This window comes from Dermacentor andersoni, chromosome 3 (genome assembly GCF_023375885.2).
Source record: "Dermacentor andersoni chromosome 3, qqDerAnde1_hic_scaffold, whole genome shotgun sequence".
NCBI classification, from domain to species: domain Eukaryota; kingdom Metazoa; phylum Arthropoda; class Arachnida; order Ixodida; family Ixodidae; genus Dermacentor; species Dermacentor andersoni.
Window position 1 is genome coordinate 4,529,703 of NC_092816.1, and position 27,919 is coordinate 4,557,621.

The 27,919-nt window shown below is 48.1% G+C and overlaps 1 protein-coding gene across 1 annotated transcript in view; it reads left to right on the forward strand.

The window, feature by feature from the left end:
- Prp8 (pre-mRNA processing factor 8) overlaps nt 1-27,919 on the forward strand; it is a 297,334-nt gene that overhangs the window by 257,523 nt on the left and 11,892 nt on the right. The window contains exons 31-33 of the mRNA XM_050169409.2: nt 1,513-1,994; nt 11,724-11,915; nt 16,972-17,161. Coding sequence (XP_050025366.1) covers nt 1,513-1,994; nt 11,724-11,915; nt 16,972-17,161 — 864 coding nt within the window. The remainder of the gene's footprint in view (nt 1-1,512; nt 1,995-11,723; nt 11,916-16,971; nt 17,162-27,919) is intronic.

A 27,919-nucleotide genomic window follows, 5' to 3' on the forward strand; every position in this document is an offset into this window, starting at 1 on the left:
AGCCAGCACCGCCACCATTTTGATTATCTCGCTGCCTCGAACCGGCACTCTCGCACGCACATGCGCTGGCAGCCATACCCACCATTGTGGCAACATTAGGCCTAGCTGCTTCTGCATTTGCTGTTAAGCTTCTTGCCGTGCGGTGCCATGTTTTTCATTGAAAGAATTCGCCGCTGTCAGCAATAGCACCGACTCCACCTTTGTAATCCTCGCGATTGGCTTCGAAGCTCGCAGAAAGTGCTTTGCGTAATGCCAGTCTTTGAAAGTTAGCTTCGCCTCAGTACAGTAGTGTTACGCGGCGAAGCATAACAAGCGTGAGAAGGGGCAATTGTCACGGGACACAGTATGTAATCCTTAATTATACACGCGTGCACCCCGTCTCCTGTCACAGTACGAGCACCAATAGGCCTAATAAGTGTACTGGCAGGCCTTAAGAGCTTTTTCGGACGTGCCTGTGGCAATTTTAGCCCTTAAGGGCAGTTAAACCCATGCATTCATTTTTTTCGGACTGCCCAATTTTTCTGATATTTTTGCAGCCCCTAGGGAGTCCAAAAAATCGGATGTTGACTGTACGACTGACCAAGAGGATGCTTTAAATGATGCATGGGATGAACGCGTGGCAGAATGAGGATGAGAACAGAAAGGACCGACACACTGAAGAATTAACGGGAAAGGAAGCGTGCCGCCACCTCTTTGAAGGAGCTTGAGCTCAAAAAACAAAGTGTTGGCTGACACCGAGATGCAGGTGTCCCTCATCCAAACCAAAATAAACTCTTTAAAGCAGTGAAACCTAACACTGAGATGTTGGGTACGGGCTGAGATTATGTCAGGACAGTTGAGGTTGACTTCCCAGCTGCTGAGAGAGAATCTTAGTTGTGACAACGTTCAGGCCTCATACCGATGAGCTTGCTATCAGTTGATAGAAATAGCTCATATTCAAAAATATTTACTTATGTATGCATCTCCTTGTCATTCGTATTTGAAAATGTTCGGCTCAATTTGGAATGGGTTTTACCACTTTTTTCGGTGTGCATTTTACTAACACCTTCCTTCTGTTTTCTTTTTAAATAAAATAGATATTACTCCTTACTATTCAAACTGAATTAAGTCATCTTTTTCGTTTCAGCATGCTTACTAGAGAGTGACAGCATCGGGCAACATGGTGTCAGCCTGTTTTGACATAAAACAAAATTCTGGCTCATTCAGGCAATATTGTAAAAGTGCTCTGGGAGAACCTGGAAAACTCGGGGAATTTGGAAATGTCAACTTGGTAGACACCCTGCAAATAAAACAAGTGCTGTGCTTTCCTTGGTTTCATTGCCTGTTGGCTATAGTGAATAACAAAGATCAGGCCCTTTGGTTCCCCTTATTCTGCTGCCAGTACAATGTCTTTGGCTATCTAACGTGTTGAAACCTGCGTGATCGCAATGTGAGTGAAAATAGAGTGGTGCCACCATTACCACTGGACACACAGTGCTATCTTGTACTCTAATGCTGTTTTTTGCACCACAGCTGGCCAAATGGAAGACGGCGGAAGAAGTGGCTGCTCTTATCCGTTCACTGCCTGTGGAAGAGCAACCCAAGCAAATCATTGTGACTCGCAAGGGCATGCTGGACCCTCTGGAAGTGCACCTGTTGGACTTCCCCAATATTGTCATTAAGGGCAGTGAGCTGCAGCTGCCCTTCCAGGCGTGCCTCAAGGTGGAGAAGTTTGGGGACCTGATTCTGAAGGCCACTGAGCCACAGATGGTGCTGTTCAACCTGTACGACGATTGGCTCAAGACCATCTCCTCCTACACGGCTTTCTCACGCCTCATACTCATTCTGCGCGCCCTTCACGTTAACAATGAGCGCACCAAGGTGATCCTCAAGCCCGACAAGACCACTATCACTGAGCCGCACCACATCTGGCCCACCCTCACTGACGACGAGTGGATCAAGGTGGAAGTGCAGCTGAAAGACCTCATCCTGGCCGACTATGGCAAAAAGAACAAGTGAGTGTTGGTGTGATCACATGGAAGGTGACATGCTGCAGAAATCCAAGTTCTTATGCAGTTCTGTCTGAGCTAGCTCCTGCCCTGCACCACAGTGCTTATGTCGTTTGCACATAAGCACATGAAGTGGAAATAGCGCTCTTTTTTTTTTTTTTTTTTTTTTTTTTTTTTTTTTTTTTTTTTTTTTGCTGTTCCACTAGGATGCTCAACCCCACCGCACTTTGAGTCTCGTACCTCCCAAAATAGTGAGATGTTCAGCATGCAACGCATCCTTCAGCATGTGACATCACCATGTTCATTGACGTTGCACTGCGAGCGGCAAATAAGGCATTCCAAAAATGTGGCCTATACGTGGGTAAGCCTGGTTTCAGGCCTAGTGCACTAGCTCCTGTGCACAGTTGTACATTACAGCACTCAGCAGCATTCCCTCAAGCGAATAAGTGCGAATTTAGTAGTGTGGCCATTACACAAGAATGTACGAGAATAAGCCACAGTACCATGCAGTACTTGCGTGAAGTTGAACTTTGATACAGTTAAACCTTGATATAACATTTGGTAATACAGTAAAAGCTCGTTAATTCAGACTTCTTCGTGGCTTAAAGCCGAATACCTGTTCTGTAGCTTGATCTGGAATTCCTCTATTTTCCCTCTGAGCGCTAACTCATTGATCGGCTTCTTATGTAGCAGTTTCCTCCGTTCCCTCCTCAGGTCTAGGCTAATTCGAGTTCTTACCATCCTGTGGTCACTGCAGCGCACCTTACCGAGCACGTCCACATCTTGTATGATGCCAGGGTTAGCGCAGAGTATGAAATCTATTTCATTTCTAGTCTCGCCGTTCGGGCTCCTCCATGTCCACTTTCGGTTATTCCGCTTGCGGAAGAAGGTATTCATTATCCTCATATTATTCTGTTCTGCAAACTCTACTAATACCTCCCCCCTGCTATTCCTAGTGCCTATGCCATATTCCCCCACTGCCTTGTCTCCAGCATGCTTCTTGCCTACCTTGGCATTGAAATCGCCCATCAGTATAGTGTATTTTGTTTTCACTCTACCCATCGCCGATTCCACGTCCTCGTAGAAGCTTTCGACTTCCTGGTCATCATGACTGGATGTAGGGGCGTAGACCTGTACAACCTTCATTTTGTACCTCTTATTAAGTTTCACAACAAGACATGCCACCCTCTCGTTAATGCTATAGAATTCCTGTATGTTACCAGCTATATTTTTATTAATCAGGAATCCGACTCCTAGTTCTCGTCTCTCCGCTAAGCCCCGGTAGCACAGGACGTGCCCGCTCCTTAACACTGTATATGCTTCTTTTGGCCTCCTAACTTCACTGAGCCCTATTATATCCCATTTACTGCCCTCTAATTCTTCCAATAGCACTGCTAGACTCGCCTCACTAGATAATGTTCTTAGTGTTGGATCTTAGAGGATCTTAGTGTTGAAGCAATGAACGACAATCTTGTGGGCATCATTAAGGAGTGTGCAATAGAAGTCGGTGGTAACTCCGTTAGACAGGATACCAGTAAGCTATCGCAGGAGACGAAAGATCTGATCAAGAAACGCCAATGTATGAAAGCCTCTAACCCTACAGCTAGAATAGAACTGGCAGAACTTTCGAAGTTAATCAACAAGCGTAAGACAGCTGACATAAGGAAGCATAACATGGATAGAATTGAACAAGCTCTCAGGAACGGAGGAAGCCTAAAAGCAGTGAAGAAGAAACTAGGAATTGGCAAGAATCAGATGTATGCGCTAAGAGACAAAGCCGGCAATATCATTACTAATATGGATGAGATAGTTCAAGTGGCTGAGGAGTTCTATAGAGATTTATACAGTACGAGTGGCACCCACGATGATAATGGAAGAGAGAATAATCTAGAGGAATTCGATATCCTAGAAGTAACGCCGGAAGAAGTAAAGAAAGCCTTGGGAGCTATGCAAAGGGGGAAGGCAGCTGGGGAGGATCAGGTAACAGCAGATTTGCTGAAAGATGGTGGGCAGATTGTTCTAGAAAAACTGGCCAGCCTCTATACGCAATGCCTCAAGACCTCGAGCGTACCGGAATCTTGGAAGAACGCTAACATAATCCTAATCCATAAGAAAGGCGACGCCAAAGACTTGAAAAATTATAGACCGATCAGCTTACTGTCCGTTGCCTACAAAGTATTTACTAAGGTAATTGCAAATAGAATCCGGAACACCTTAGACTTCCGTCAACCAAAGGACCAGGCAGGATTCCGTAAAGGCTACTCAACAATAGATCATATTCACACTATCAATCAGGTGATAGAGAAATGTGCGGAATATAACCAACCATTATATATAGCTTTCATTGATTACGAGAAAGCGTTTGATTCAGTCGAAACCTCAGCAGTCATGGAGGCATTGCGGAATCAGGGTGTAGACGAGCCGTATGTAAAAATACTGAAAGATATCTATAGCGGCTCCACAGCCACTGTACTCCTCCATAAAGAAAGCAACAAAATCCCAATAAAGAAAGGCGTCAGGCAGGGAGATACGATCTCTCCAATGCTATTCACAGCGTGTTTACAGGAGGTATTCAGAGACCTGGATTGGGAAGAATTGGGGATAAGAGTAAATGGAGAATACCTTAGTAACTTGCGCTTCGCTGATGATATTGCCTTGCTTAGTAACTCAGGGGACCAACTGCAATGCATGCTCACTGATCTGGAGAGGCAGAGCAGAATGGTGGGACTAAAAATGAATCTGCAGAAAACTAAAGTAATGTTTAACAGTCTCGGAAGGGAACAGCAGTTTACGATAGGTAGCGAGGCACTGGAAGTGGTAAGAGAATACATCTACTTAGGACAGGTAGTGACTGCTGATCCAGATCATGAGAGTGAAATAATCAGAAGAATAAGAATGGGCTGGGGTGCGTTTGGCAGGCATTCGCAGATCATGAACAGCAGGTTGCCATTATCCCTCAAGAGAAAAGTGTATAACAGCTGTGTCTTACCAGTACTCACGTACGGGGCAGAAACCTGGAGGCTTACGAAAAGGGTTCTACTTAAATTGAGGACGACGCAACGAGCTATGGAAAGAAAAATGATAGGTGTAACGTTAAGGGATAAGAAAAGAGCAGATTGGGTGAGGGAACAAACGCGCGTTAATGACATCTTAGTTGAAATCAAGAAAAAGAAATGGGCATGGGCAGGACATGTAATGAGGAGGGAAGATAACCGATGGTCATTAAGGGTTACGGACTGGATTCCGAGGGAAGGGAAGCGTAGCAGGGGGCGACAGAAAGTTAGGTGGGCAGATGAGATTAGGAAGTTTGGAGGGTCAACATGGCCACAATTAGTACATGACCGGGGTAGTTGGAGAAGTATGGGAGAGGCCTTTGCCCTGCAGTGGGCGTAATCAGGCTGATGATGATGATGATGATGATGAATTCAGACTTCTAGGGACCGTAAATTATGTCCGAATTAATCGAATGTCCGAATTATCGAACGGACAACAAAAACAATAAATGCACGACTTTCATCAGCAAACCTTTACTGCGCAAAGTAATCGAGGATGCTCGTCTGCTTTCGAGCAGAAACCCGCGCGGATACTATTTTACGAAGTCCTTCCAGTTGCTTAGAAGCTCGCACGCTGTCTCGAGTGTCCCAACAAAATTCTTCCAACACAGCGAGGACCTCCGCGGCTTCCTTCACAGTGCGAGGGGGCCGAGGCTGCTCTTCTCGCGGCTCCTCTTCCTCCTCAGAATCTTCGCCGTGCAGCACGTCCCTGACAATTTCTTCTTCGGTAAGCAAGCCGGCTGTAACAACGCCGTGACGTAATCAGCGAGTGTCACCGCATCTGGCAGAACTCCTCCAAAATCCTCGCAGTCATCTCCATTGTCATCTAGCGACACTTCGGCCACTGCATCATCGCCAGGCTCACGCACAACGAAGCCACTGTGTCTAAAACAGTTGGCGACGACGTGCGCGGGCGTGTTGTGCCAAACGTAGGCAAGAATGTTGACCGCGCTCAAAAGATTCACGTCGTACTGCTTGCCGACTTCATGGCAAAGGAGCATCCGTTCCAGCACGTGCCTGCGGTATTTGGTCTTGACATACTGAATTATGCCTTGGTCCATCGGTTGGAGGGCCGATGTTGTGTTCGGCGGCAAGAAAACAACTTCTATGTGGTCCAGTCCGGTGACACTGTTATGCGCACTACAATTGTCCAGCGCCATTAACACTTTGCGGTTCTTTGCGGAAAACTGTCGGTCTAACTTCTGCATCCAGCCACGAAAAATTTCCGACGTCATCCAGGCCTTTTTATTCGCTCGGTATTCCACCGGAAGAGCAGGCATATTCTTGAAGCACCGTGGCTTTTGTGCCTCTCCAATGACGACAAGCGGCAAGCGCTCTGTTCCTGTCATGTTGGTGGCTAAAAGAATGGTGACGCGTCCCTTGGATCTTTTGCCACCGATGCACGGATCTCCTTTCATGGTCACAGTCTTGTCTGGCAAAGCCTTAAAGAAAAGTGCTGTTTCATCAGCATTAAATATGTCATTTGGATCGTAGGCGGCGATGTGTTCGAGCAGCTGAGCGTTCTTCCAGTTGTTGGCAACGTCTTCGTTGACAGCACCTCTTTCGCCGCACACAGTCTTGAAAACGAGGCCGTGTCCCCCTCTGAAGCGCGCACACCATTTGTGCGCGAGCGGGCACGGCTGAGAATTGGCAGGCGATAGGCAGCGATAGCATGATTGTCATACTTCTGGAAGTAAATAATTCCTAGTGAAATTCAAGATGCAGATTTTGGCTACTTCAGCCTGTATATTAAACTGTGTCAAGAAGTATAAACGGTAACATAGGCAGAAGCGCACTGACCCAAACCCCTTTCTTCATTGATGTCAGCTATTGGTCAATAGCAGCCGCTTATGGGAATCTGCTATATGATGAAATATAGCAGCCGGAAGAGAGTGAGGAGAAGGTTTTTGTTGAAATAAGAGTGTTCGAGAAAAAGGTGACCGTGCTCCACTTGCAAGCTCCGTGCACCGTACATGACTGCAAAATTTGGTTGGGATGTTCACAACAGCGTCTGCCTTCGGCGGGGTATTTTTTCACCAAACCCAAGCGGTCGTTCAGGACCCCGTTAAAGGGACACTAAATGCAAATATTAAATCAAGCTAAAGTGATAGATTGGTGTTCGAGAATCTCTAAGACTTCAATATTATCGCGAAGAGAGCCTTAATACACGAGAAATTGAGGTAAATGCAGGACATGATTAGAGACTCCTCCGGGACTTTCAAGCACTTGCCTAATGACAAAAGCACTCTTCAGTTAAATTTTGTCACTAGTACTCTACCACGCATTGCAAAAAGCATCCTTGTATTGCATTATAAGACGAAATAAAATGCTACTTGCCCAATTCCATTTCACTTTTAGAAAAAAGAACTCATTGAAGTTACCCTTTACAATGACGTGAGTGGTCGAAAGGTTTCGTTTTCGCTCGACTCTGCATTACCCATGCTTTCGTGTTTCAGTAGTTTTGTTGTTGCGTAATGCTGCGCTGGTTTTGCCTGCTCACGAAACTTGCACAAACAGCAAGTAGCAGAGAATTCAACTTCCATGTCAAGCCGTGGGATGCCCGGACGGTCTACGTGCCACTTGGCCAAAAAGCAGCTGCAGTGGCGAATCCGCCGCTCTGGCTTTATCTGTGCTCACTCAGTACCACCGTCTGTCGGGCACCGTTTTACTCAACGACGGCAGCAAAGGGTGGTGATGGCGTATGCAACATCACCACTCCCCTGGTTGAGTGGCGGGAGACTTGAAATTAGAAAAAGGTATTCGGAACCTTCAGATGGCAATTTTCTCGTAAACTACCATATTTACTTGAATCTAGGCCGACCCCAATTCTAAGCCGACCCCCTAAAGTCCGAAGCCCACCCCAAAAAATATATATGTTACCTCGAATGTAGGCCAAACAAAAAAAGCGAGGACAGCTTTCACAAAATTCAAACAGCATTTATTGAATCTGAACATACAGAGCTCATTCAACGTCGTCGTCGCTGCTAGACTCATCGCTGTGTTCCTTGTCACTATCACCTTCAAACAGTGCACTATCTTCGGTACTGTCAAGCGCATTAGATATGCTGCACTTTTTAAAGGCGCGCATGATCAAAGTACCTGGGATGTCGTCCCACGCTGCAGCTACCCAGCCCGCCAGCTGCGATAGCGATGCACGTTTGATGCGGCCCGTTGCCATTAGCATGTGGTCTTCGTCAGTCAACCAGTCCGTGTAATATTTCCGCAAACGATCCTTGAAAGGTTTGTTGATGCAGAAATCGAGTGGCTGCAACTGGCCCATCATGCCGCCTGGTATGACAGCGAGGTCAAGTGCCCACTGTAAGAGTCGATGACAAGGAGCAAGTTCTTTGTCAGAAGAGCCCCTGGACGCCGTCGCCACACAATCTTAACCCGCTCTTCCGCCATCGCACCCATCATCCACCCGTTCTCATTTGCCCGCACAATGACATTTCTTGGGAAAGTTTCTCGAGCAGGCAGTGTCTTCCTTTTAAATACCATATAAGGAGGGAGTTTATGTCCATCAGCTGTGCAGCATAGCATCACAGTTGCGCACTTTTTCTCGTAGCCCGCAGAGCGCACCTTCACCTCTTTGGCACCCTTTTCATTCACGGTGTACGCCACTGGCATATCAAAATACACAGCTGTCTGGTCGGCGTTGCCAATTTGCCCAAGGTTGTAGCGTGCCGCTTCTCTCTTTCGCAGCACGTAGCGCTGAAAAGCTATCAGCTTTTCTTCGAAATCGCTTGGCAGCTCCTGGGTGATTGAAGTGCGACGTTGGAGGCTGACACCTAAGCGCTTCATGAATTTCTGAAGCCAGCCCATGCTGGCTTTGAAATCCTTTGGCGTTAGGCCTCGCTCCCTCGAAAGTTCCCTAGCTTTCGTTTGGAGCACTTCTGTTGTCACTGGAAGGGCAGCTGCTCTCTGTGTCTGAACAAAGTCAGCCAAAAATGCCATCCTCCTTGCGGCGCACGCAAAAAGCTGCTGTCGTTGTCCCCTCCAACAACGGACGTTTTTCTCGTCAGTGCCGAAGTCCCGCCTGGCTTGAAGGTTCGGCGATGCCTCTGCGGCTATCACAACATTTCGCTTGAAAGCAGCACTGTAGTGGCATCTCCTGCTTGGTGCCATCACGATAACACCACGCCGTACACCGATATGGCCGACATGACACAGGTCAAAATGCGTTTTAAGCACATTCTTGAAATTGCCAGGGTAAAAAAAAAGCATAAGCAAATGCAAGCAAACCAGGAAGCTCTACTCGAAGTCCCACCCGTGTGCTCATCTCAATGGTCAAGAGGAGTTGCTTGTTGGCCTACGCAGCTGTATTCTGCGACAGTTGTGCGTGTTCTTGCAAGCAAACTAGCACAACTAGAAACTGTGTCACCGCAGTACAGAAACTACTACAGAAACTGCGCCATCGCACCGAACATAATCGAGTATAGATAACGACATATGGGGATTCTCTCAGACAAATCGCTTTTGCGTGATATAGAACATGGCTGTTGGATGATTCGATAGGTTTTGTCAACTAGCCTGTGCGCTCTGAAAGTGATCGTACGAGAATACGTCCCATGTTGCGACATGATGCGATTTCAATTTGCTTTAAAAGGTTGCGCAGATTTTTGCGACACGTTCCACCCTGCATGCGTACGCTCCGGTGCGCACGTGGGCGGAACAGGTGAGTGGATTGAGCATGCCTCGGCCATAAGTGGCGATGGGAGATTTGGTGGCAGAAAAGTAGGGAGACCACAAATGACGGAGACATACGAAAGCAAAGTTCCCAGTAGTGGTTGGGAATTCCTTGCGTGCTTTTTTTCCCCCTCCTCTTCTCTGTCCATCGAGTAATCTCGGTCGCAACTGCAGTGTAGGAAAAAGAAACGTTCCGTGCCAACATTCGCAGACACAGAGATGCTGCTGTGTAGATACAAGTGAGCACGGCTGCTGCTGGTGATGCTATGTCACTGCTGCTACATGTATCAGCGCAGACAACTAGCAAAATACAGTGGAACCCCATTCATACATTTTTCACCGGACCAAGGAAAAAAAACGTAACAGCCGGGAAAACACAACAGTGAGGAAAGTACCGAAAATGAATGAAAAAAGTGCAGCTTCAACTATAGACAATTTATTTCCACAGAGTGCGCCTAGAACTTAAAAAAAAGTCTAAAATGGTGGCTTGCCGGTTGTTTCGCTCGCTAGAAATCACCACACGTTTCTCAATAGCCTGGAAGGCCGCATTGCTGTCAGCGTCGCTGTGAGGTGCGATGTACCTGCGGAGGAGGTCCAGAGCCGCGATGGCTTCTCCAAAGCTAGGATTTGGCAACTCCCCGGCATCATGCGGCTCGTGCTCTTCGTCGTCACCGCGCCAGGCAACGGCAACGGACGAATGAATATCCGCGGGAAATTCTGCCCTCTTTGGCGTAATCATGCTAACGTGCTAACGATTGTTTAGTATTGCTGCGGAGCGCACGTGTCCAAGCAGCCCGGTTGCGCGCAGCGCTGCGTGGTTTCATGAGAAACGTAAACAAGAGAGGAGAGCTGGCCCGATAGGCGGAGCAACGCCAACTTCCGGCTTCCCTTTAGCTAAAGCTTCCCGAAGAGTGACGTCAGGGCCTCTCCTGAGTTTCCTTCTTCCGTGTGTCGACCCGTCCAACAAACCATGCGGCACGCGGTGACCGTAATCACAGTGATGATAGTGAGAGCATTTTTCACGAATGGCCACCTAGTGGCGGCCTCTCAAACTGGCGTGCGGCTTCTTGCAGCCAGTTCCATAGCCAAGCCCGGCCAAGCCAGGTCAAAACTCGTCAAAAGCCAGAATGGCGGCTGGAGCGCGTTGCCTACTTTAGTCCCGGCGGGTTCGGGTTGCGACGCATCATGCGGGAACGTTTTCACAGCTACTACGTAACAGTGGGGTTCCTTATACATTGGATCCTATGGAAGCTACGCCGGGACTGGATGAAAGTGACGTAGCAGCCGAGAAAACGCAGCAGTGAGGAACGTAACAGCGGGGTTCTACTGTACTGAACATATTTGTGCTAAAGCAAAAGACAAAAGACATGAAGTCTTTATGAAGTAAAGGCAAGTGTCCTATCAGCGCAAATTTTGCAAAACTGGCCAGCTAAATTTGGCGCCTTTAAAAAAGGAGGACCTGGCCACATTGTGCCATGCTTGAAATACATAGAAGCCGAGAGTATTTTGTGGTTGAGAGCCATCAATAAACTTCGTTGAGTGTCGACGCCGCGTGCCGTCAGCCGAAGCCGAAAATCTGTTGTAAATTGGTTCCTTGTAACCACACCTTAAGACCTTATATGTTCTTCAAGGTGTGGTTACTTGCATCACAAGTAATCTTAGCCTAAACCCTGTAGTGTTGCCCACGACTTTGTTGACATACAGAACAGCACAGCAGAGCTACCCTTGAAGAAGGGGCCAAATTGGCGTTGAAACGGATGATTTTGCATAAATATAGCTAAATAATGATGAATTCAGTAAATCGCACCGGTGTATACCGGTATGCTGTTTCATCCTATTATCGTAGCCCCAGGGTGCCCTAGTGTGATTTGCCGAATTCAACAGAAGTTTTGCACGCTCATGATAAAGCATGGCTTGCTGTGCCCGAGCTCACTATAACTTTATTTGATTTTAGCAGTAGCACTGTGCAGACTCTCATGAATATCACTCTTTGCAGCGTAAATGTGGCCTCACTGACACAATCGGAGATTCGTGACATCATCCTCGGCATGGAGATCTCAGCCCCATCAGCTCAGCGGCAACAGATTGCCGAGATTGAGAAGCAGACCAAGGAGCAGTCTCAGCTGACAGCCACCACTACCCGCACTGTGAACAAGCACGGTGATGAGATAATCACCTCCACAACCAGGTATGTCATTGTGCAGCCTATAGATTTCTTGGGGCTTCACATAGAGTGTTTTTATGGTGACAGACACATTTAGCAAGTTTTGCTGGGCAGACGGTTTCTGGAGAACCACATCCATGCTCGTACACAACGTAGAAGACCGTGTACAGTGGAATTTTCATAAATACAGTACAGTCCACTTATAACGTAACCAGTTATAGCACCGGACCGGTTTCCTGTAGGGCATGACCACGAACCTGTGCAGCGAGTGCGACTTCATTCCCGTTTATCAGCCATGGTCGTTGCTGCACTCAGCGGTATAGCAGTGTGTCAGCGAAGTAAGTATGTGCAGAGTCTGAGGAGACCAGCAGCGAGAAGGTGTGGGGTTCTCACCCGTGCTCTTGGAACTAAGGAATGACAGCAGAGTAATGCTAACAATCACAAGGGCATTTATTGCTCCTTTCATAGACTGATGCCTGCTAGCCGAGTTGCTATTCAGAAAACATGCCAATGGGCACACGACAAATCGCAGAAGTCCGACTCACTGCGACCGGATAACGAGCAAATATGTAAGCCCCATGCTGGATCCCAACGCCTGGTCGTTCGCGCGTACGGTCACGCGTTCGAAGGAGGCCACGCGAGACGGTCTGACATAAGCATGGATCGTTGCACGCGCGGGAGGTCTACAGTACTCGCCGACCTGCAGCCAAAAGCCTTCTCCTTTACGCGCCCACGTAACCCTGCCGTGAGGCGGCGTTAGCAGCGCAACACTCGCGCCATATCTCGTACTGTGCTTCAACCACACCGACCGCCGCGGGCCGCAGGCCATGCGGCGAAGCCGGATTACAGGAGACGGGAGCTATGCGGGGAAAACAACAAATCGGGGGACGCGTGAGAGTCGCGCATCCCCACAAACTCAAAACCTCCGCTGAACGCTGGTCACTTGGATTACGACGACGAACACATGCGATAAACCTAGGCCTCTCCCCACTACCTTGTCGGCGATCTGCTGCTGGGAAACTGGAAGGAGAGAAACGCTTCCCCAGCGCGACGAGAGGCGACGCCACCGAGAAGATAGGGAGAAAGTTATGGTGGAAAAGAAATAGCGCTGTTTCAGCACAGCGAGCGTTATGGGCAGCTGCTGGTAGGGGAGAGAGAAACGAACGTGCTTCGCAAGTGTTGTTGTGTGATGCGGGTCAGGCGTAAGATTGTATCGGATAACCGGGGTTTTTAATGCATTGCTTCTATGGGGACTTCACCGGGACTGCGCTAATTCGTCGTAAAACCCGGGTTGGCGCAAAACCGGGTTACGTATAACCGGGGTTCCGCTGTATTTCACATAGTTTACACTCAGCGATTGCCGACCTTTCACGTAAGAAGCCGGTTCAGGAGACTCCATCGCAGCGTCCACACGCAGTGGCTTTCACTGTACATATTTGGTAAAGAGATAGCATCTGTAAACGATTCTGTGCTTTCAGTTTGCCCAAGATTATTATTTAGACAGTAATAAAGTTCCATCGTTTTGAGAGTACTTACAGAAATGTACAGGAGAGCTGCCGTGTGGTGTTTCTTTAAGCGCCCTAAGCCAAACCTATGAGGTGCACGCCGCGTTATCCCTCATACTACGCAAGGGAGGCGCTTCGAACAGATGGAGCCTCTGTAAGTCCTCGCCCCCAATAGCGTTGTAACACAAACTGTGATCGTATGATATGTTTTCCGGCTGCCAGATACCATGTGAACAAGAAAAGGCTCAAGGCATGTGTAATCAGGATCAGTAGGCACCTGCCACAGCAACTTCTTCACATTACACACCCACACGTGTCACACAATACTGCCGGCACACATCAGTATCAGAACTTCTGGCATCAGCAAATTTCACAGCTTGTCACACATCGCATTCACAGCCATCGCAGCCAGCCCTACTGTGATAAGCATCTTCCACCTATCTGTTTCACAGCGCGTGTGGCATAGTGCCTTTGGAAGCGTACTGCATGCTCTTAATAGACAATAACACAAGGACCTTCTCTGCTGCAGGCGGCCCAAAGTAAGCATGATGTTTCACTCTGGCAGCGATGTACAGTGCAGTCCACTTATAACGATATCGAGAAAGACGAAAAATATGATCGTTATAACCGATGATCGCTATATCTGGACTGCAGTTATCAAAAAAAAAAAATTAAACGCGTTTGCGCTCTTTACCTTTGCAGCTCTGAACTCGAATTCGCTACTTGCTCTAAAGAATAGATGATGTAGACAGTAGGCCGTGAAAAAAAAACTTTATTTCTAGCGCCAATGACCGTGTCAAGGATTAGGCGCGCCGAAATAGTCCGAAATCTGCACTTGCTTTTGCGGCAGCTTCAGCTTCACAACCGCGGTGTGCATGGATTCCAGCTGCTGCGCGAACACTGGCGGCAATCCTTTAGCATGCATAAAATCAATTAAGGAGTCGATCGACGATAGTGCACTTTGCGTGGACATCGTGGTCGGGGTCAAGGAGCCACTGTCGATCTCGTTGCCACTGTCGCTGATGCCGTCGCCACCGTCGCACAACTTCGCGTCTGTCGAGACAGCACATCTTCGGCGATCGCCTCGTCGGTGACCTCATCGCAGAACGAGACAGCACTGTCTGCAGTCAAAAACTCCTCCTTCGTCACACCACCTGTGTCACCAGTAGGAACGAGCTCCCAGAGCTCGGTTATGTCAGCGACTTCCACCGGGTCGGTCTCAGCAGGTTGGGGAAGTTCGTCCTTACGCACAAAGCCCGCCTTCTTGAAGCAATTGGTGATGAACCACTGGTAAAGCGCCTCTTCAACATCGGCGTTCAAAGGGTCTCTAACCCCTTTTCCGCTGATCGGAATGGCCGCTGATAGCGTCTGCCTTCACAATCGCAGTGCTCCCGGTTTTCAAGATGGTTGATATCGTTAACTGGACGAGCTCATACTTCTTCACGAGGGCGCTCACCTTGAAGCCGCATCGAGAGTCCTGCAAAATATCCATCTTCGTGTCAAGCGACACAGCTTTGCGCTTTGTCGGCGCCATCTTCGAACTGAGTTGAACCGTTGGTTGCACGCTGCTTCGGTGACGTCAGCCTGCTATCGCGAGAGAGACGCGGGACGGGCGCCACCGCGCCGCTTTGCTTGTCGCTTCTTTTTTTCTTTCTCTCTCTTTCGGAGCGACTGTGGCCGACGCGCATGAAGCAGCTAGCGCCATCTTGTGGCGCGCGGCGCCAACGTTGGCTGCGCCTACTCGTGCGCGGGCGGGGCGAGACGCGCTGCGCGGTAATGGCGGCAGATACGAACTTACGGAGGTAAACATCGCCTCGTCTCGACATCGTTCGTTTCAGGGAACTAAGCAACGCAAACGTTACGATTATTTGGCACGGAAAACGCCGTCCAGACTGCAAAATTTTGATCGTTATATCCGATATGCGGTGAATAACCTATCGTTATAAATGGTTTTTTTCCCCATAGACCTAATGCATAAAATGACACTGTCATGTCGACCCATCGTTATAACCGATATATCGTTATATGTGGTATCGTTATAAGTGGACTGCACTGTATTCTTGTGTTGCCCACCAGCTCCATTTCATTTCGGTTTCCCGTCGCTGTCTTGCAACACTTTGTAATCAAAAAGGATAAAGTGTGCTTCAGGCCACTTGAGGGCCCCACCAGCTCTATGTGCATCGCCATCTCGTGTCGCAGTGATTCTCGCCGAGTGGGCATATGAAAACTTCTGGCATAATGCCTCGCCCGATGAAGCTGCTGACGTAGACGGAATTCGAGGAACACTAACGTAAGCATGTGAAAGCCGCTGAATGAGAACACTCATCAACTCGGCACACATTGTCATTTCAGGCTGCAATGATTCTCGTTTTGCATTACATAATGTCAACTACAGTTCAGTGTACCAAATTCTTTTTTGACTTTAGGTTGTATGTTTTCCCAGTTAGTATAGTTTTTTCGTTTCTTCCCCCCAAACTGTATGAATGGGGTTCTATTTTTTGTCATAGCCCTAATGTATAAATTTATACTCCTAAGTCGACTCATCGTTATAACGGTTATTTGTGGTATTGGTATAAGTGGACTGCACTGTACAACCATATAGAAAATAGGGGTGGGAGCAGAGAAAAATAACTTTGGCACACCTCTCTTAAAACATGTTTCGCAAGTGGAGAGCTAACCCAGCAAAACTGCCTACTTTTGTTTACTTGGACTGTGCCACACTACAGTTTGCAATGTTGGATGATCGGCTTGTTGAAAAAGGCAGCACAACAGACAAACAAGAAAAGGACAGTAAGCTTGAGCGAAAGGCACCTCGCGAGGCTCTTTAAGCTTTTCAGGCAGCCACAGCGATAGCTCATCCTCTACAGCCAAATGCTAACTGGCGTGCATACATTGCTAGCTTCTTTCAGTTTTCAAAGGCAAAAATCAGGTGCACAAGTTATGTTGCTTTTGTTGGATTCCTTTCAAGTGCTTTTGAAAGTGGGTATGTGTTTGTATGTGAACTATTGAGCTCGTTTATAACGAGCTTAATAGGTCGACAAAACGTTTGTCGGTAGTTTATTATGTCGCCATGGTGCCGTATCTCCAGTTTGGTCATGTTGCTACAGGGAGCGAAGAAACTGGGTTTTCTTGATACTTTGCATCCTCTAGTTAGGCTTCGAAAAAAGCTGTGAAACTGCTGTATCAGTTAGCAATTTTATCAATTTCACATGTTGGAAACTAGTACGAACTTGCCAAACTATTTATTCTTTTTATGTTTTTTTCTTTGCTGTGTTGAAATATGTTCGTATATGCAATTATTTCTCTCTCTCTCTTTTCCAAAGTATGTATGCTGGCCTGCATGCCACACTGTATATGGAGCAAAGGCCTTTGTCAGGCTACTAAGCTTTTGCTCCAGTTTCTGTTCCTGTACAGAAAGAAGCAAAGAACTGTGAAGCTTGTGCATTTTTTTTTTTTTTCTGGTACTAAATTTTATAAAATAACGCAATTGCCATGTACAGTTTACGTGAACAGATAGTCGCCAGTATGAGCGAAAAAAGTGATGGCATAATTTTTTGTTTTTTTCTTTGTTGCAGCAACTATGAAACGCAATCTTTTGCCTCCAAGACCGAATGGCGTGTACGAGCCATCTCGGCAACGAACCTGCACCTGCGTACCAACCACATCTACGTTTCCTCTGACGATATCAAGGAGGCGGGCTACACCTACATCCTTCCCAAGAACATCCTCAAGAAGTTTATCATCATCTCAGATTTGAGGACACAGGTTGGTTCCCCTCGTGTGTTGCCACACACGTGCATGCCCCCCACAGAAGGAAAGGCATTTTCATGGGTTGAAAAATGCGCTGGTAAGGGGCACCCAATTTTTCTTAAAAAGAACATTGTGCTCTCTTTAACTTCATTCACTTTGCTGCACTGGTTCCCACGTGAAAGACAATGCTAAAACATACAACTATGTTTATGATTTGCAAGTGCAAGACAGCTACAGTCGACCCTCAGTAAAAGGTTTCGAGATATACAACAAAGTAAATCTAACTATAATTTGGTTGGCCATGTTTTATTACAATAAGTATTCTCCTGCTACAGTGAAATGCAGAATCCTACATGGTATCACTTATGGCAAAGCAAATTTTGTTTGCAGGTGGCGCAAAATAAATTTCTGGAAGGAAGAATGTAATAAGTTCCAGCCAACTTTGTTAACGCCTGGTTTTTGAAACCTGTGCACTCTTTAACTTTCTGGTGGCACCGTCACCTGTCACCGAAACAACTCAAACAACTGGGTTTAAATGTTTGGTTTTATTTTTGGTTCAATCAGAATGAAAGTTGTCTTAATGGGTTTTTCAGTTATTTCAAATGTATAATTTGTTTTTTGATAGCTGCATCAGTTCAATAGGTATTAAAGTTTGAGAACAAATTTCATCCACATCTTTTTGAGGCTTTTTGACAATTTCGTCTTGCTAGACGCAAAAAAGTGAGTGCATGGCCCCAATGCCAAATGCTTGCTCTAAGGGTGCTTTTATATTTATCGATTTGAAAGCAGTGTGTAGATATGAAAACAGACCCGCATTTACTCTAACATTTTCTTTAGTTTTTCCTCCTCACTATTTAGGATAGTAATTTCTGAAATGGTGCTAGGGAAACATAAATGGTATCACCATATAGATCATTACAATGTGAATACAATGATACCAAATTTATCACTGTCACTCAGCAACATAGAAAAAAAGCCCTGCAAGGCTGAGTGCAGTGTGTTAAAAAACATGGCGTCCGAGGTTGTGCTGCACTGGCAGGTTCGCAGCAGAGAAGGGGCAGCGGTGGGCACGGGTGCCAGCTCTTTTCCTGCCCTGCAGCACTCCAATACATTTTCCGCAACTTAGATGCTGCTAAATATTGACACATGGACTTGTTTATCTTTTTCGGGTGAGCGCTTTTCACCGTCTAACATATGTTATCGCTCAGCGCGGGACTGCCTGCATGTATCGGAAGTTTCTCTAATGTTATCGATGGTTCTATCTGCTGTCTGTTGTCACTGGACCTTGTGTAATCTCATTGCATGTGTGCGTGACGTGGAAGGTGTAGAACTTTCTAGACACATTGGCACCAGCGATTACTCTATAACGTTCGATGGCTCGTGTATAAAAGCCGATGCGCTTGACCGGCAGATCAGATTTTGCCAACCGTGTTCGCCGCTCTTGCTGTGCCTTGAGTTTAACTTGCTTTTGTGGGCACAAGTTGGCCCAATAAAATGCTAGTTTCGCCATTCACAGTTTTCCTTTCTTCACCATCACTACCACATGATACGACAAGCCGTGATCCAAGCCCGGACCACAAAGACAACACCGACATCGTCCCGGATCATCGAGCAAGCCGCCAGCTACAACAGCTGCCCCCGGAGTACGGACTTCTACCTGAGACAACCAAGAAGATCCTGGCCTTGACAACCCCAGTGGCAACTGCAGCGTCCCCCATCGTTCTGCAACAGCCCAGGAAGCCACCGACCTTCTATGGATCATCGTCTGAAGACCCAGAAACCTGGCTGGAGACCTATGAACGAATCGCGACTTTCAACAACTGGGACTCTGACGACAAGCTGTGGCATGTATACAGTCGCCGACCGATTTTCCGGACTCCAAAAATTCGGACATTCCCGATTATTCGGTCAGCTTCGCGGCACCGCCGTTCTCCCCATAGACCATAATGTATAACAACTGCCGAAAGTTCGGACACCTTGCAACCTCTCGTCTGATTTTTCGGACACTCCTTGAGCCAACTCGATCGAGGGCATCATGCACCGACTCTGACCGGCGCATAGTTCGACTTCCCGAACGCCATTTTTGTTTTGAACGGAGCCTTCTTGCTGCCCCACGAAGTGGCGCTACTGGAAATCCCCGCTCATCATCATCGTTTCTGCCTGGTTCGATAGAGTGGCCGTACAGCAGTTCCGGTTTCAGCTTAGTAAGCCATGTCAAGACAATCCAGCAGCTGATTTGTTTCTTTCGCGCACGACGCTGCGAGCAGGCGACGTTTTTCGTTTGTGCGACTGGTGTCGGCACGGTGGTGTTTGCTTTGTGTGCTGTGTCGAGGTTTCGGTGTTCCAACGCGGCGTACGGAAACATCGCGTCAAGTGTCTAATGGCGCCGACAGTGCCCGCGCAGACTGCGCTGGGGAATGCCGGCAAGCGGGTGCCGGGAGGCCTAAGATCTGTCGCCTTCCGATGTGCTCCTTATTGACGCGGAAAATGTTCTGCCGAGACCTGCGCAGTGGTTGCATTGCGATTCCGGACACCGTCTCATTTGACAGGTTCAAAGGTGCTGACACTGCTGTACTGACATGCGCAGAACTCGACGACGGCGAGATCATTCGTCAGGTTTCTGCTGCACCCATTCTCTGTGCTGCACCGCCGGACGATGACTCCGAGTCGGAAGATGATGCACCGTGTGCTACGCTGCCGTCGCATGCGGAGCGTGCACAAGCAGTGACTGTGCTTTCAGCCGCCTATAGTGACCGTTCGACCCTCTCCGAGATTCAGGCTTATCTGATTGCGCGTAAACGGAACAGCGTGCAACGGCGCACTCACGATTTCTTCAAGCCTACTGCCGAGCCCGAATAAGTGCGTGGAAATAAAGGATTTCATTTTTTTTTTCTTAATCTGCTTTTTCGGACACCTGTTTATTCGGACATTTCCGCAGTCCCCGTGAGGTCCGAATAAACGGTCGGCGACTGTACTTCGCCTTAGACGACACCGCCAGAACGTGGTTTGAGATCCGGAGTAGACCCTGGCAGCGTGGAAGCTGTTCTGTAGCGGCTTCCTGCAAACATTCACAAGCGTCGTGCATAAAGAGCGCGCCCAAGCTCTGCTAGAAACCAGAGTACAGGTTCCCAATGAGACCATAGCGATCTTCACGGAGGAGACGGCCCGTCCTTTCCAGCACACCGACCCGGAAATGTTGGAGGAGAAAGAAGTCTGCTTCCTGATGCTAGGCGTCAAGCAAGAACTTTTCGCTGGACTAATTCGCAACTCGCCCAAAACCGTAGATGAGTTTTGCACAGAGGCATCAACTATCGAGAAAACTCTGGAAATCGGCACTCGGCAATATAACCGACAAGTGCTCATGCCACAGTGTGCCATTCAAGGACTGGGTTCTGACAATCTTCAAGAGACCATCAGAGCCATTGTGCGTGAGGAACCGCAGAAGCCCTTCCCTAGGTCGCAGCCTCAAGTGGCCTCAACCGCCGACATCGTCAAAGAGGAGGTTCAGCGATCACATGGGGTTACTGAAGTGCAACCGTCATTGCCACAGCCCCAGCTGGAAACGATGACCTACGTCGCCCTCGCCTGCCGTCAGGGTCCCCCTTGCGCGATCGCGCCAGGGTCCTGTAACGCCGCAATTCCGTCTTCCACCACTGCCGCCAGCATGCTCACCCGTCGCCCAGCGCAACTATGCGAAAAAGACTGACATTTGGTGAGTCCCCAACAACCACCTGCTCTGATGTCACTGTGGAGAAGCCGGCCATGTGTACCGCCAATGCTCATACCGCGACTTTGGACTGAGAGGGTCCGCCATCAACATGCCGCGTCCACAGCTTGGGGAGCGCCCATGTGACATTGCCGATTGCTTAGCCGCCACCTGGCTGCTACCTGTCCACGCAACGCCAACCATACACTGGCAAAGCCCGGGGCCGGTCTGCAAGCCCATATCCAGAAAACTAAAAGCAGCAACCGATGGAGGTGCGGTTACCGTTCGTCGAAATGACGAAGATCCTCCGCCGCCCACGAAGACACCGAAGAGACTATCTTGACAACATCACATCGACATACCACCACCCCGACGATGCCTGGAAGCAAAGAACGCAGCGACCAAGGACCTGATGCCGCGACATACCAGCCGCGATCCGATGCCGAGAGCTAACTGCAACGCAAGACAAAGAACCACCAAACTCAATGTGCTTCTCAATGGCCGCGCAGTCACCGCATTAGTAGACACAGGAGCCAACTACTCCGTCATGAGTGGACCCTTCGCAGCCAAGTTCAAGAAAGTTAAGACTGTGTGGGAAGGCCCCCAAATTCGGACCACTGTAGGACACCTAATAACGCCAACTGGAATCTGCATGGCAAGAATTACGCTTCATGACCGGACCGACCCTGCCACCTTTGTTATCCTCCAACAGTGTTCACGAGACATCATTCTAGGCATGGACTTCCTGATCCAACATGGTGCAGGCATCGACCTAAAGTCGAAGTCGATAACACTGTCGGAAGATCAAGCGATACCACCAGAGAGCTTACGTAGTCACCACGCCTTGAGTGTGCTTAAAGATCAAGTGAGCATCCCACCTCGCTCCAGCATTGTTATTTCCGTCGGTACCGAAACACAAGCAGACGTAGAAGGCGTCATCGAAGGCGACCAGCGTCTGCCGCTTAACCGTGAAATTGACGTCGCAAAAGGGATCGCTCGACTGCACGGAGGGAAAGCAAAAGTAATGCTGACAAACTTCCGCCAGGAGTTCAAACATATCAACAAGGACACGACAATCGCATACATAGAGGAAATTCTGGAAATGAGCAATACATTTGTCCTCTTGGATTCTGCCGCATCTACCCCTATGAATGTAGTTCCCGAACCAGACTTCAACATAAATTTAAGTCTCCCGATGATTAAGCAGCAACAGCTCAGAAGTCTGCTTCGACAAACACCAGTCGCACAGCATCGCATAATCACCGAAGAGTGCGCTCGACCACTTTGCCAGAGCCTTTACAGAGTTTCGATGCGAGAACGTGAAGCTATAAGACAAGTAAATAAAATGCTGCGCGACATCATACAGCCGTCGAATAGCCTGTGGGTATCTCCTGTTGTCTTAGTGAAGATAAAGGACAGAACCTTACATTTCTGCGTCGATTATCGTCGACTAAACAAGATCACAAGGAAGGACGTATACCCCCTCCCACGGATAGACGACGCATTGGATCGGCTCTGCAATGCTACATGATTCTCGTCGATGGATCTCAAGTCTGGCTATTTGCAAATAGAAGTCGACGAGAGAGATTGCGAAAAGACTGCCTTCATCACGCCAGATGGCTTCTACGAGTTCAAGGTCATGCCATTCGGACTGTGCTCGGGGCCTGCAACGTTCCGGCACGTCATTGACACGATGTTAGCAGGATTGAAGTGGCAGACCTTCCTCGTTTACGTGGATGACGTCGTCGTCTTCGCCAGAAATTTTGACGATCACCTTAGGTGGCTTACAACAGTACTAGAGGCCACCAAGTCATCAGGGCTCACTCTGAAGCCGGAAAAGTGCTGCTTCGCTTACGACGAGCTTCTGTTTCTCAGCCACGTCATCAGTAAATCTGGAGTCCGCCCTGACCCGCAGAAGACAGCTGCCATCGCAATGTTCCCGCAGCCCATCGACAAGAAGGTAGTGCGTCGATTCCTTGGCATGTGTGCCTGCTACAGGCACTTTGTCAAAGACTTTTCATGCATCGCTGAGCCGCTGACATATCTAACTAAATGTAATGTCAAGTTCAAGTGGGAAACGCCGCAGGCCGATCGATGCATTTCAAGAACTCAAAGGACGCATGCAGTCTCCTCCAGTACTTGCTCATTTCGACAAGGACGCCAATACTGAGATCCACACTGACGCCAGTAGCCTAGGCCTCGGTGCCATCCTAGTCCAGAGGAAAGACGGACTTAAGCGGGTGATAGCTTATGCTAGCCGGTCGCTGTCAAAAGCAAAAGACAATTATTCTACAACCGAAAAGGAATGCCTCGCCATCACTTGAGCCACAGCAAAATTCTGCCTTTACCTATATGGCAGTCCACTCAAAGTAGTCAGAGACCATCATGCGTTGTGTTGGCTAGCGAACTTATCCTCATCGAGTATTTGGAAGGGCACAGCGACGTTGTCCCTAGGGCATTTAAGCAAGGATTGCCTTCGTTCTCGCTTCAAGACAACCTACTCGTAAAGGAGAACTTCGCACCAATCCGCGCCAACTACCTTCTTGTTGTTCCCTCAGCGCTGCATCCAGAAATACTGCACGCCCTACATGACGATCCAACCACTGGGCATATCGGATTCTCTCGGCCGCTATCGAGGATACAGGAAAAGTATTACTGGCCGCGCCTAACCGCCGACATTTCCCGTTACATCAAGGCATGCCGAGACTGTCAGCGACGCAAGACACCACCAACAAGGCCAGCGGGATTACTACAGCCAATCGAGCCTCCTTGCCGACCATTTCAGCAGATCGGGATCGACTTGTTGGGGCCCTTTGCGACGTCAACAACCGGAAATAAGTGCGTCGCCGTGGTGACGGGCTAACTCACCCGCTTCGCTGAAACAAAAGCTCTGCCAAAAGGCAACGCAGTCGAAGTGGCGAAATTTTTCGTCGAGAACATCCTGCTGCGACATGACGCCCCAGAAGTCCTCATCACTGACAGAGGAACGGCCTTTACAGCGGAGCTCACCCAAGCCATTCTGCAATACAGTCATACATGGCACAGGAGGACAACGGCCTACCAACCGCAGACGAACGGTCTTACGTAGTGCCTGAATAAGACTCTCGCCGACATGCTAGCAATGTACGTCGACGTTGAACACAAGGCCTGAAATGTCGTCCTGCCATGCGTAACGTTTGCTTACAACACGGCAGTGCAAGAAACGACACAGATCACGCCATTTAAGCTGCTTTACGGCATAAACCTACGGCAGGCGACTCTCGACGCCATGCTGCCGCACGTCACCAACGAAGAGAATCTTGACGTCACCACCCATCTCCAGCACGCTGGACACCCGACAGCTCACCCACCTGCAGATCAAACAGCAGCAGAGGACCGACAGCCGACACTACAACCTTCGACGACGCTACGTCGAGTACCAGCCCGGCGACCACGTTTAGGTTTGGACCCCAATACGCCGACGAGGACTTAGTGAGAAGCTTTTACGCCACTATTTCAGACCCTACAAGATCATCCGACGCATTGGCACACTCGACTATGAGGTTGTACCAGACGGCATTTCGCTATCACAGCGCACTCGCGACCTGAAATAGTTCATGTTGTGCCATTTTACCAGCGCTAATGAACATTGGGACTTTGCGTTGCTGACTTTTGGACTTCCTTATTTTTGACTGTTACTTTGGATTTTGTTTCTTTTCATTGTTTTGTTACTTTTAACAAGTGTCCTTTGTGTTTCGCTCTCTTATGTTTGTAGCATCGGGACGAAGCTTTCTAAGAGAGGGGTATTGACAGGTGTACTTTATTTTTATTGGGTGACTGCGTTTCACCGTCTAACAAATGTTATCGCACAGCACAGGACGCGCTTGCATGTACCGAAAGTTTCTCGAAAGTTATCGATGGTTCTGTCCGCTGTCTGTTGTCAGCAAACCTTGTGTAATCTGATTTCATTGTGCAACGCAAATGATGTAGAATTTTCTGGAAGACACTCAGATCCCAGCGATTACTCTGTAACATTCGATGGCTGATGTATAAAAGCCGACGCACTTCACCCGCTGATCAGATTTTCGGTGATCGCGGAGTGTGTTCACCACTATCGTTGTTCTTTTAGTGTAGCCTGCTTTTGAGGACACAAGTTCGCCCGATAAGACGCTATTTTCGTTAATCACAGTTTTGCTGCCTTGTTCACCATCGCTACTGCGTGACAATATTTACACTGATGTGCCAGTCATGCACTCCAGTTCAGCAGCTGAAGTATTTGTCCCAGCAAAATCTGCGGTGATAAAGTTCAGGACATCACACTTGACATAAGTGACGGCTGTTGAACTTGAAGCTCTGCATGCAACAATTTAATTGATCAGTCAGGAAATGCCCAAGAAATGGTCCATCTTCTGTGATTCCATGGCCACCCTCCAGAGTTTCACTCTGCATTACGCCGTGGACACCACGAGTGACTTGTCACGGACGCACAGGAAATTTACCATCAGGCAGTTGAGAAAGGACATGACATCGTATTGTTACGTGGTAGGAACGTTGAAGAAAGCAGCAAAACTGTGAATGACGAAACTAACTTTTTATTGGGCATACTTGTGCCCACAAAAGGAAGTTACACTCAATGCCCAGCGAAAGCGTCGAATACTGTCGGCAATCGTCAAAATCTTATCTGCGGGGCAAGTGTGTCTGCTTTTATACGTGAGTCATCGAAGGTATCAGAATAATCGCTGGTTCCCGCTTGTCTTCCGGAAAGTACTGTGCAATTCGCATTGTGCATTGTGCAACTGGCTTACACAAGGTTTGGTGACAACAGACAGCGGATAGAACCATCGATAACATTGTAGAAACTTCCAATACATGCAGGTGCGTCCTGTGCTAAGTGATAACATTTGTTAGGCAGTGAAACACAGTCATCCAATGAAAGATAAGCAAGTACACATGTCAGTATTTCAATGTTTGCCAAGTCATTGTGGTATCCTTGTAAACAAGCAAGCAGACGCAGCTGATCTAACTTCACATAGCAGTGCCGATCGTGTTGCTATCCTGATGTCAAGAACAGATGCAGTGGTAAAGCTCCGTGTGCTTGCTCACAAGCTTATGTCGGCCCAATGGAATTCAGCGGACTCTAAAAACCAGCGCCTTTGTTCAGTGGGTCCTCCTCTGAAGCTGTGCCTTCCACATGGCTTACCATGGCAGGGAAGTAGCTCTCATTTGTTGCCTATGGCTTCGAGTAGCTTCTACCATTGCATACACCTACTTCATCGGAATGGCCAGAAGTCCAGGTTGTGAAAATTTGTGGGTGCAAAAAGAGGATCGCGTGCATTCTGTGTGATTGTCGTCGTTTTAATGCACAAAGTTCTCAGCACCACGCTCGACAAGATTAACAACTGTCCCCTTATGGAAGCCAGAATTCTTGGCCCTTGATCCCAGCTGATGTAGGCACGAACTGCTTTAAAAGCACTAGCGTGCTTGTGCTTTTTTGAAAGAAACGGGACTCATTGAAAAACTATAAAATGTGCAAACTGATGCGTTCCTCTTTTTTTCTTTAATATTCTCTTGTTTTGTTATGTTCTCTGCCTTTACCCATCCCCCTTGCCGAGTAGCCATCTGGACACTTAATCTCGTTAACCTCTCTGCCTTTCACCTCTTGTTTTCCTTCCTTCATTCACTGGTTCAAGAAAAAAGTTGGTGGTACTGATAGATTGATATTCGAATATTCAAGGAAGGGCAAAAGTCAATGGGCCACTGTAGATGAATTCATGTCTTTGGCTTATGTTGGCTTTGAGCCATCTTATGGCAACGAATGCTCATCGAAACTTAAGCTATTGAATATATGTTCCTAAATCAGTATTTGTTCAACTCGAATATTTCGAATTGTGAAATTCGAGTTTAAGCAAATATCAAACAGCATAATATTCCATCGAACATTCGAAAATGTTGTTGCCAAGCACTGCCAGAAACGAAGCTGGGGACAGTACAGAAGACGACGGCACTCGCTGATGTTGCATGGACTGCCTTCCATCTTTTATGTCTTGTATGCAAGTAAATGCCTTGTAAATGCCCTGTAAATATATTTTAAACCTTTCTTCACCCTATAACATGTTGGTGGAGGTTGCGGGCTTTCCCAGACGTACAACGGATTTACGAAGCGGGCACTCCTTGGCTGCATCGGCAATGCCAGCTCAAGGTGAGAATGCTTCGGGCATGTCACTACCCGTTCCCACCGTCATCCTGGCACAACCGCACGACCCTGACACCTTTTCGAGAACAGATGACACACATGTTAAAGATTGGTTTCAACTATGCGAACGGCTGAGTGCGAGCAATCATTGAGACCAGACCATCATGCTCGCTAACCTGGTCTTCACCTTGTGGGAACGGCAGACGTCTGGTTTGAGACCCCTAAAGAGGAACTCACCAGCTCAGACTTGTGCAAACAAAAGCTCACTGATTTGTTTGACAAGTCTCTTGGCCGCCAACGTGCTGCAGAGAAAGACATTACATGCCGAGTTCAGACTTGCACTGAGTCCTATGGGACATATTCAGGACGTGCTTGCATTTTGTCGCAAGGTTGACGACAAGATGCCGAAAATGGAAAAGGGTGCACATGTCCTCAAAGGGATAGCTGACGACGCATTTGCGCTTCTTGTCTTCAAGAACTCTTCGACAGGGCCAGAGGTACTGAATGCTGCTGCTTCAAAGAAGCCAAAAGCCGTCGCATTGCCCAGCACATTTCTGGCCTTCCTAACACGGCTGCCATATCTACCTGCGAGGATCTCCGTCCCCTACCCATGCCAGCTGCATTTGACAGTATTGTGTCCATCGTCCACTGGGAGATTGAAGCTGCCTCTCCAGTTCTTCCTAGGTTCGGGCCCTAGACGATTCCCACGAAACAATATCCCTTATCCAGATTGTTGTACAGTAGCATCTTTCGACAATTCTTTCTGTTTTCCGCAAGCCTTGGGCATCAGCTCAATTCATCCAAGTGTCACTTTGGCTGCCGGCAACTTACTGTGCTTGGACACCTCATTGATTTTTTCGACGTCCGCTTCGATCCCGACAAAGTTAGTGCCGTC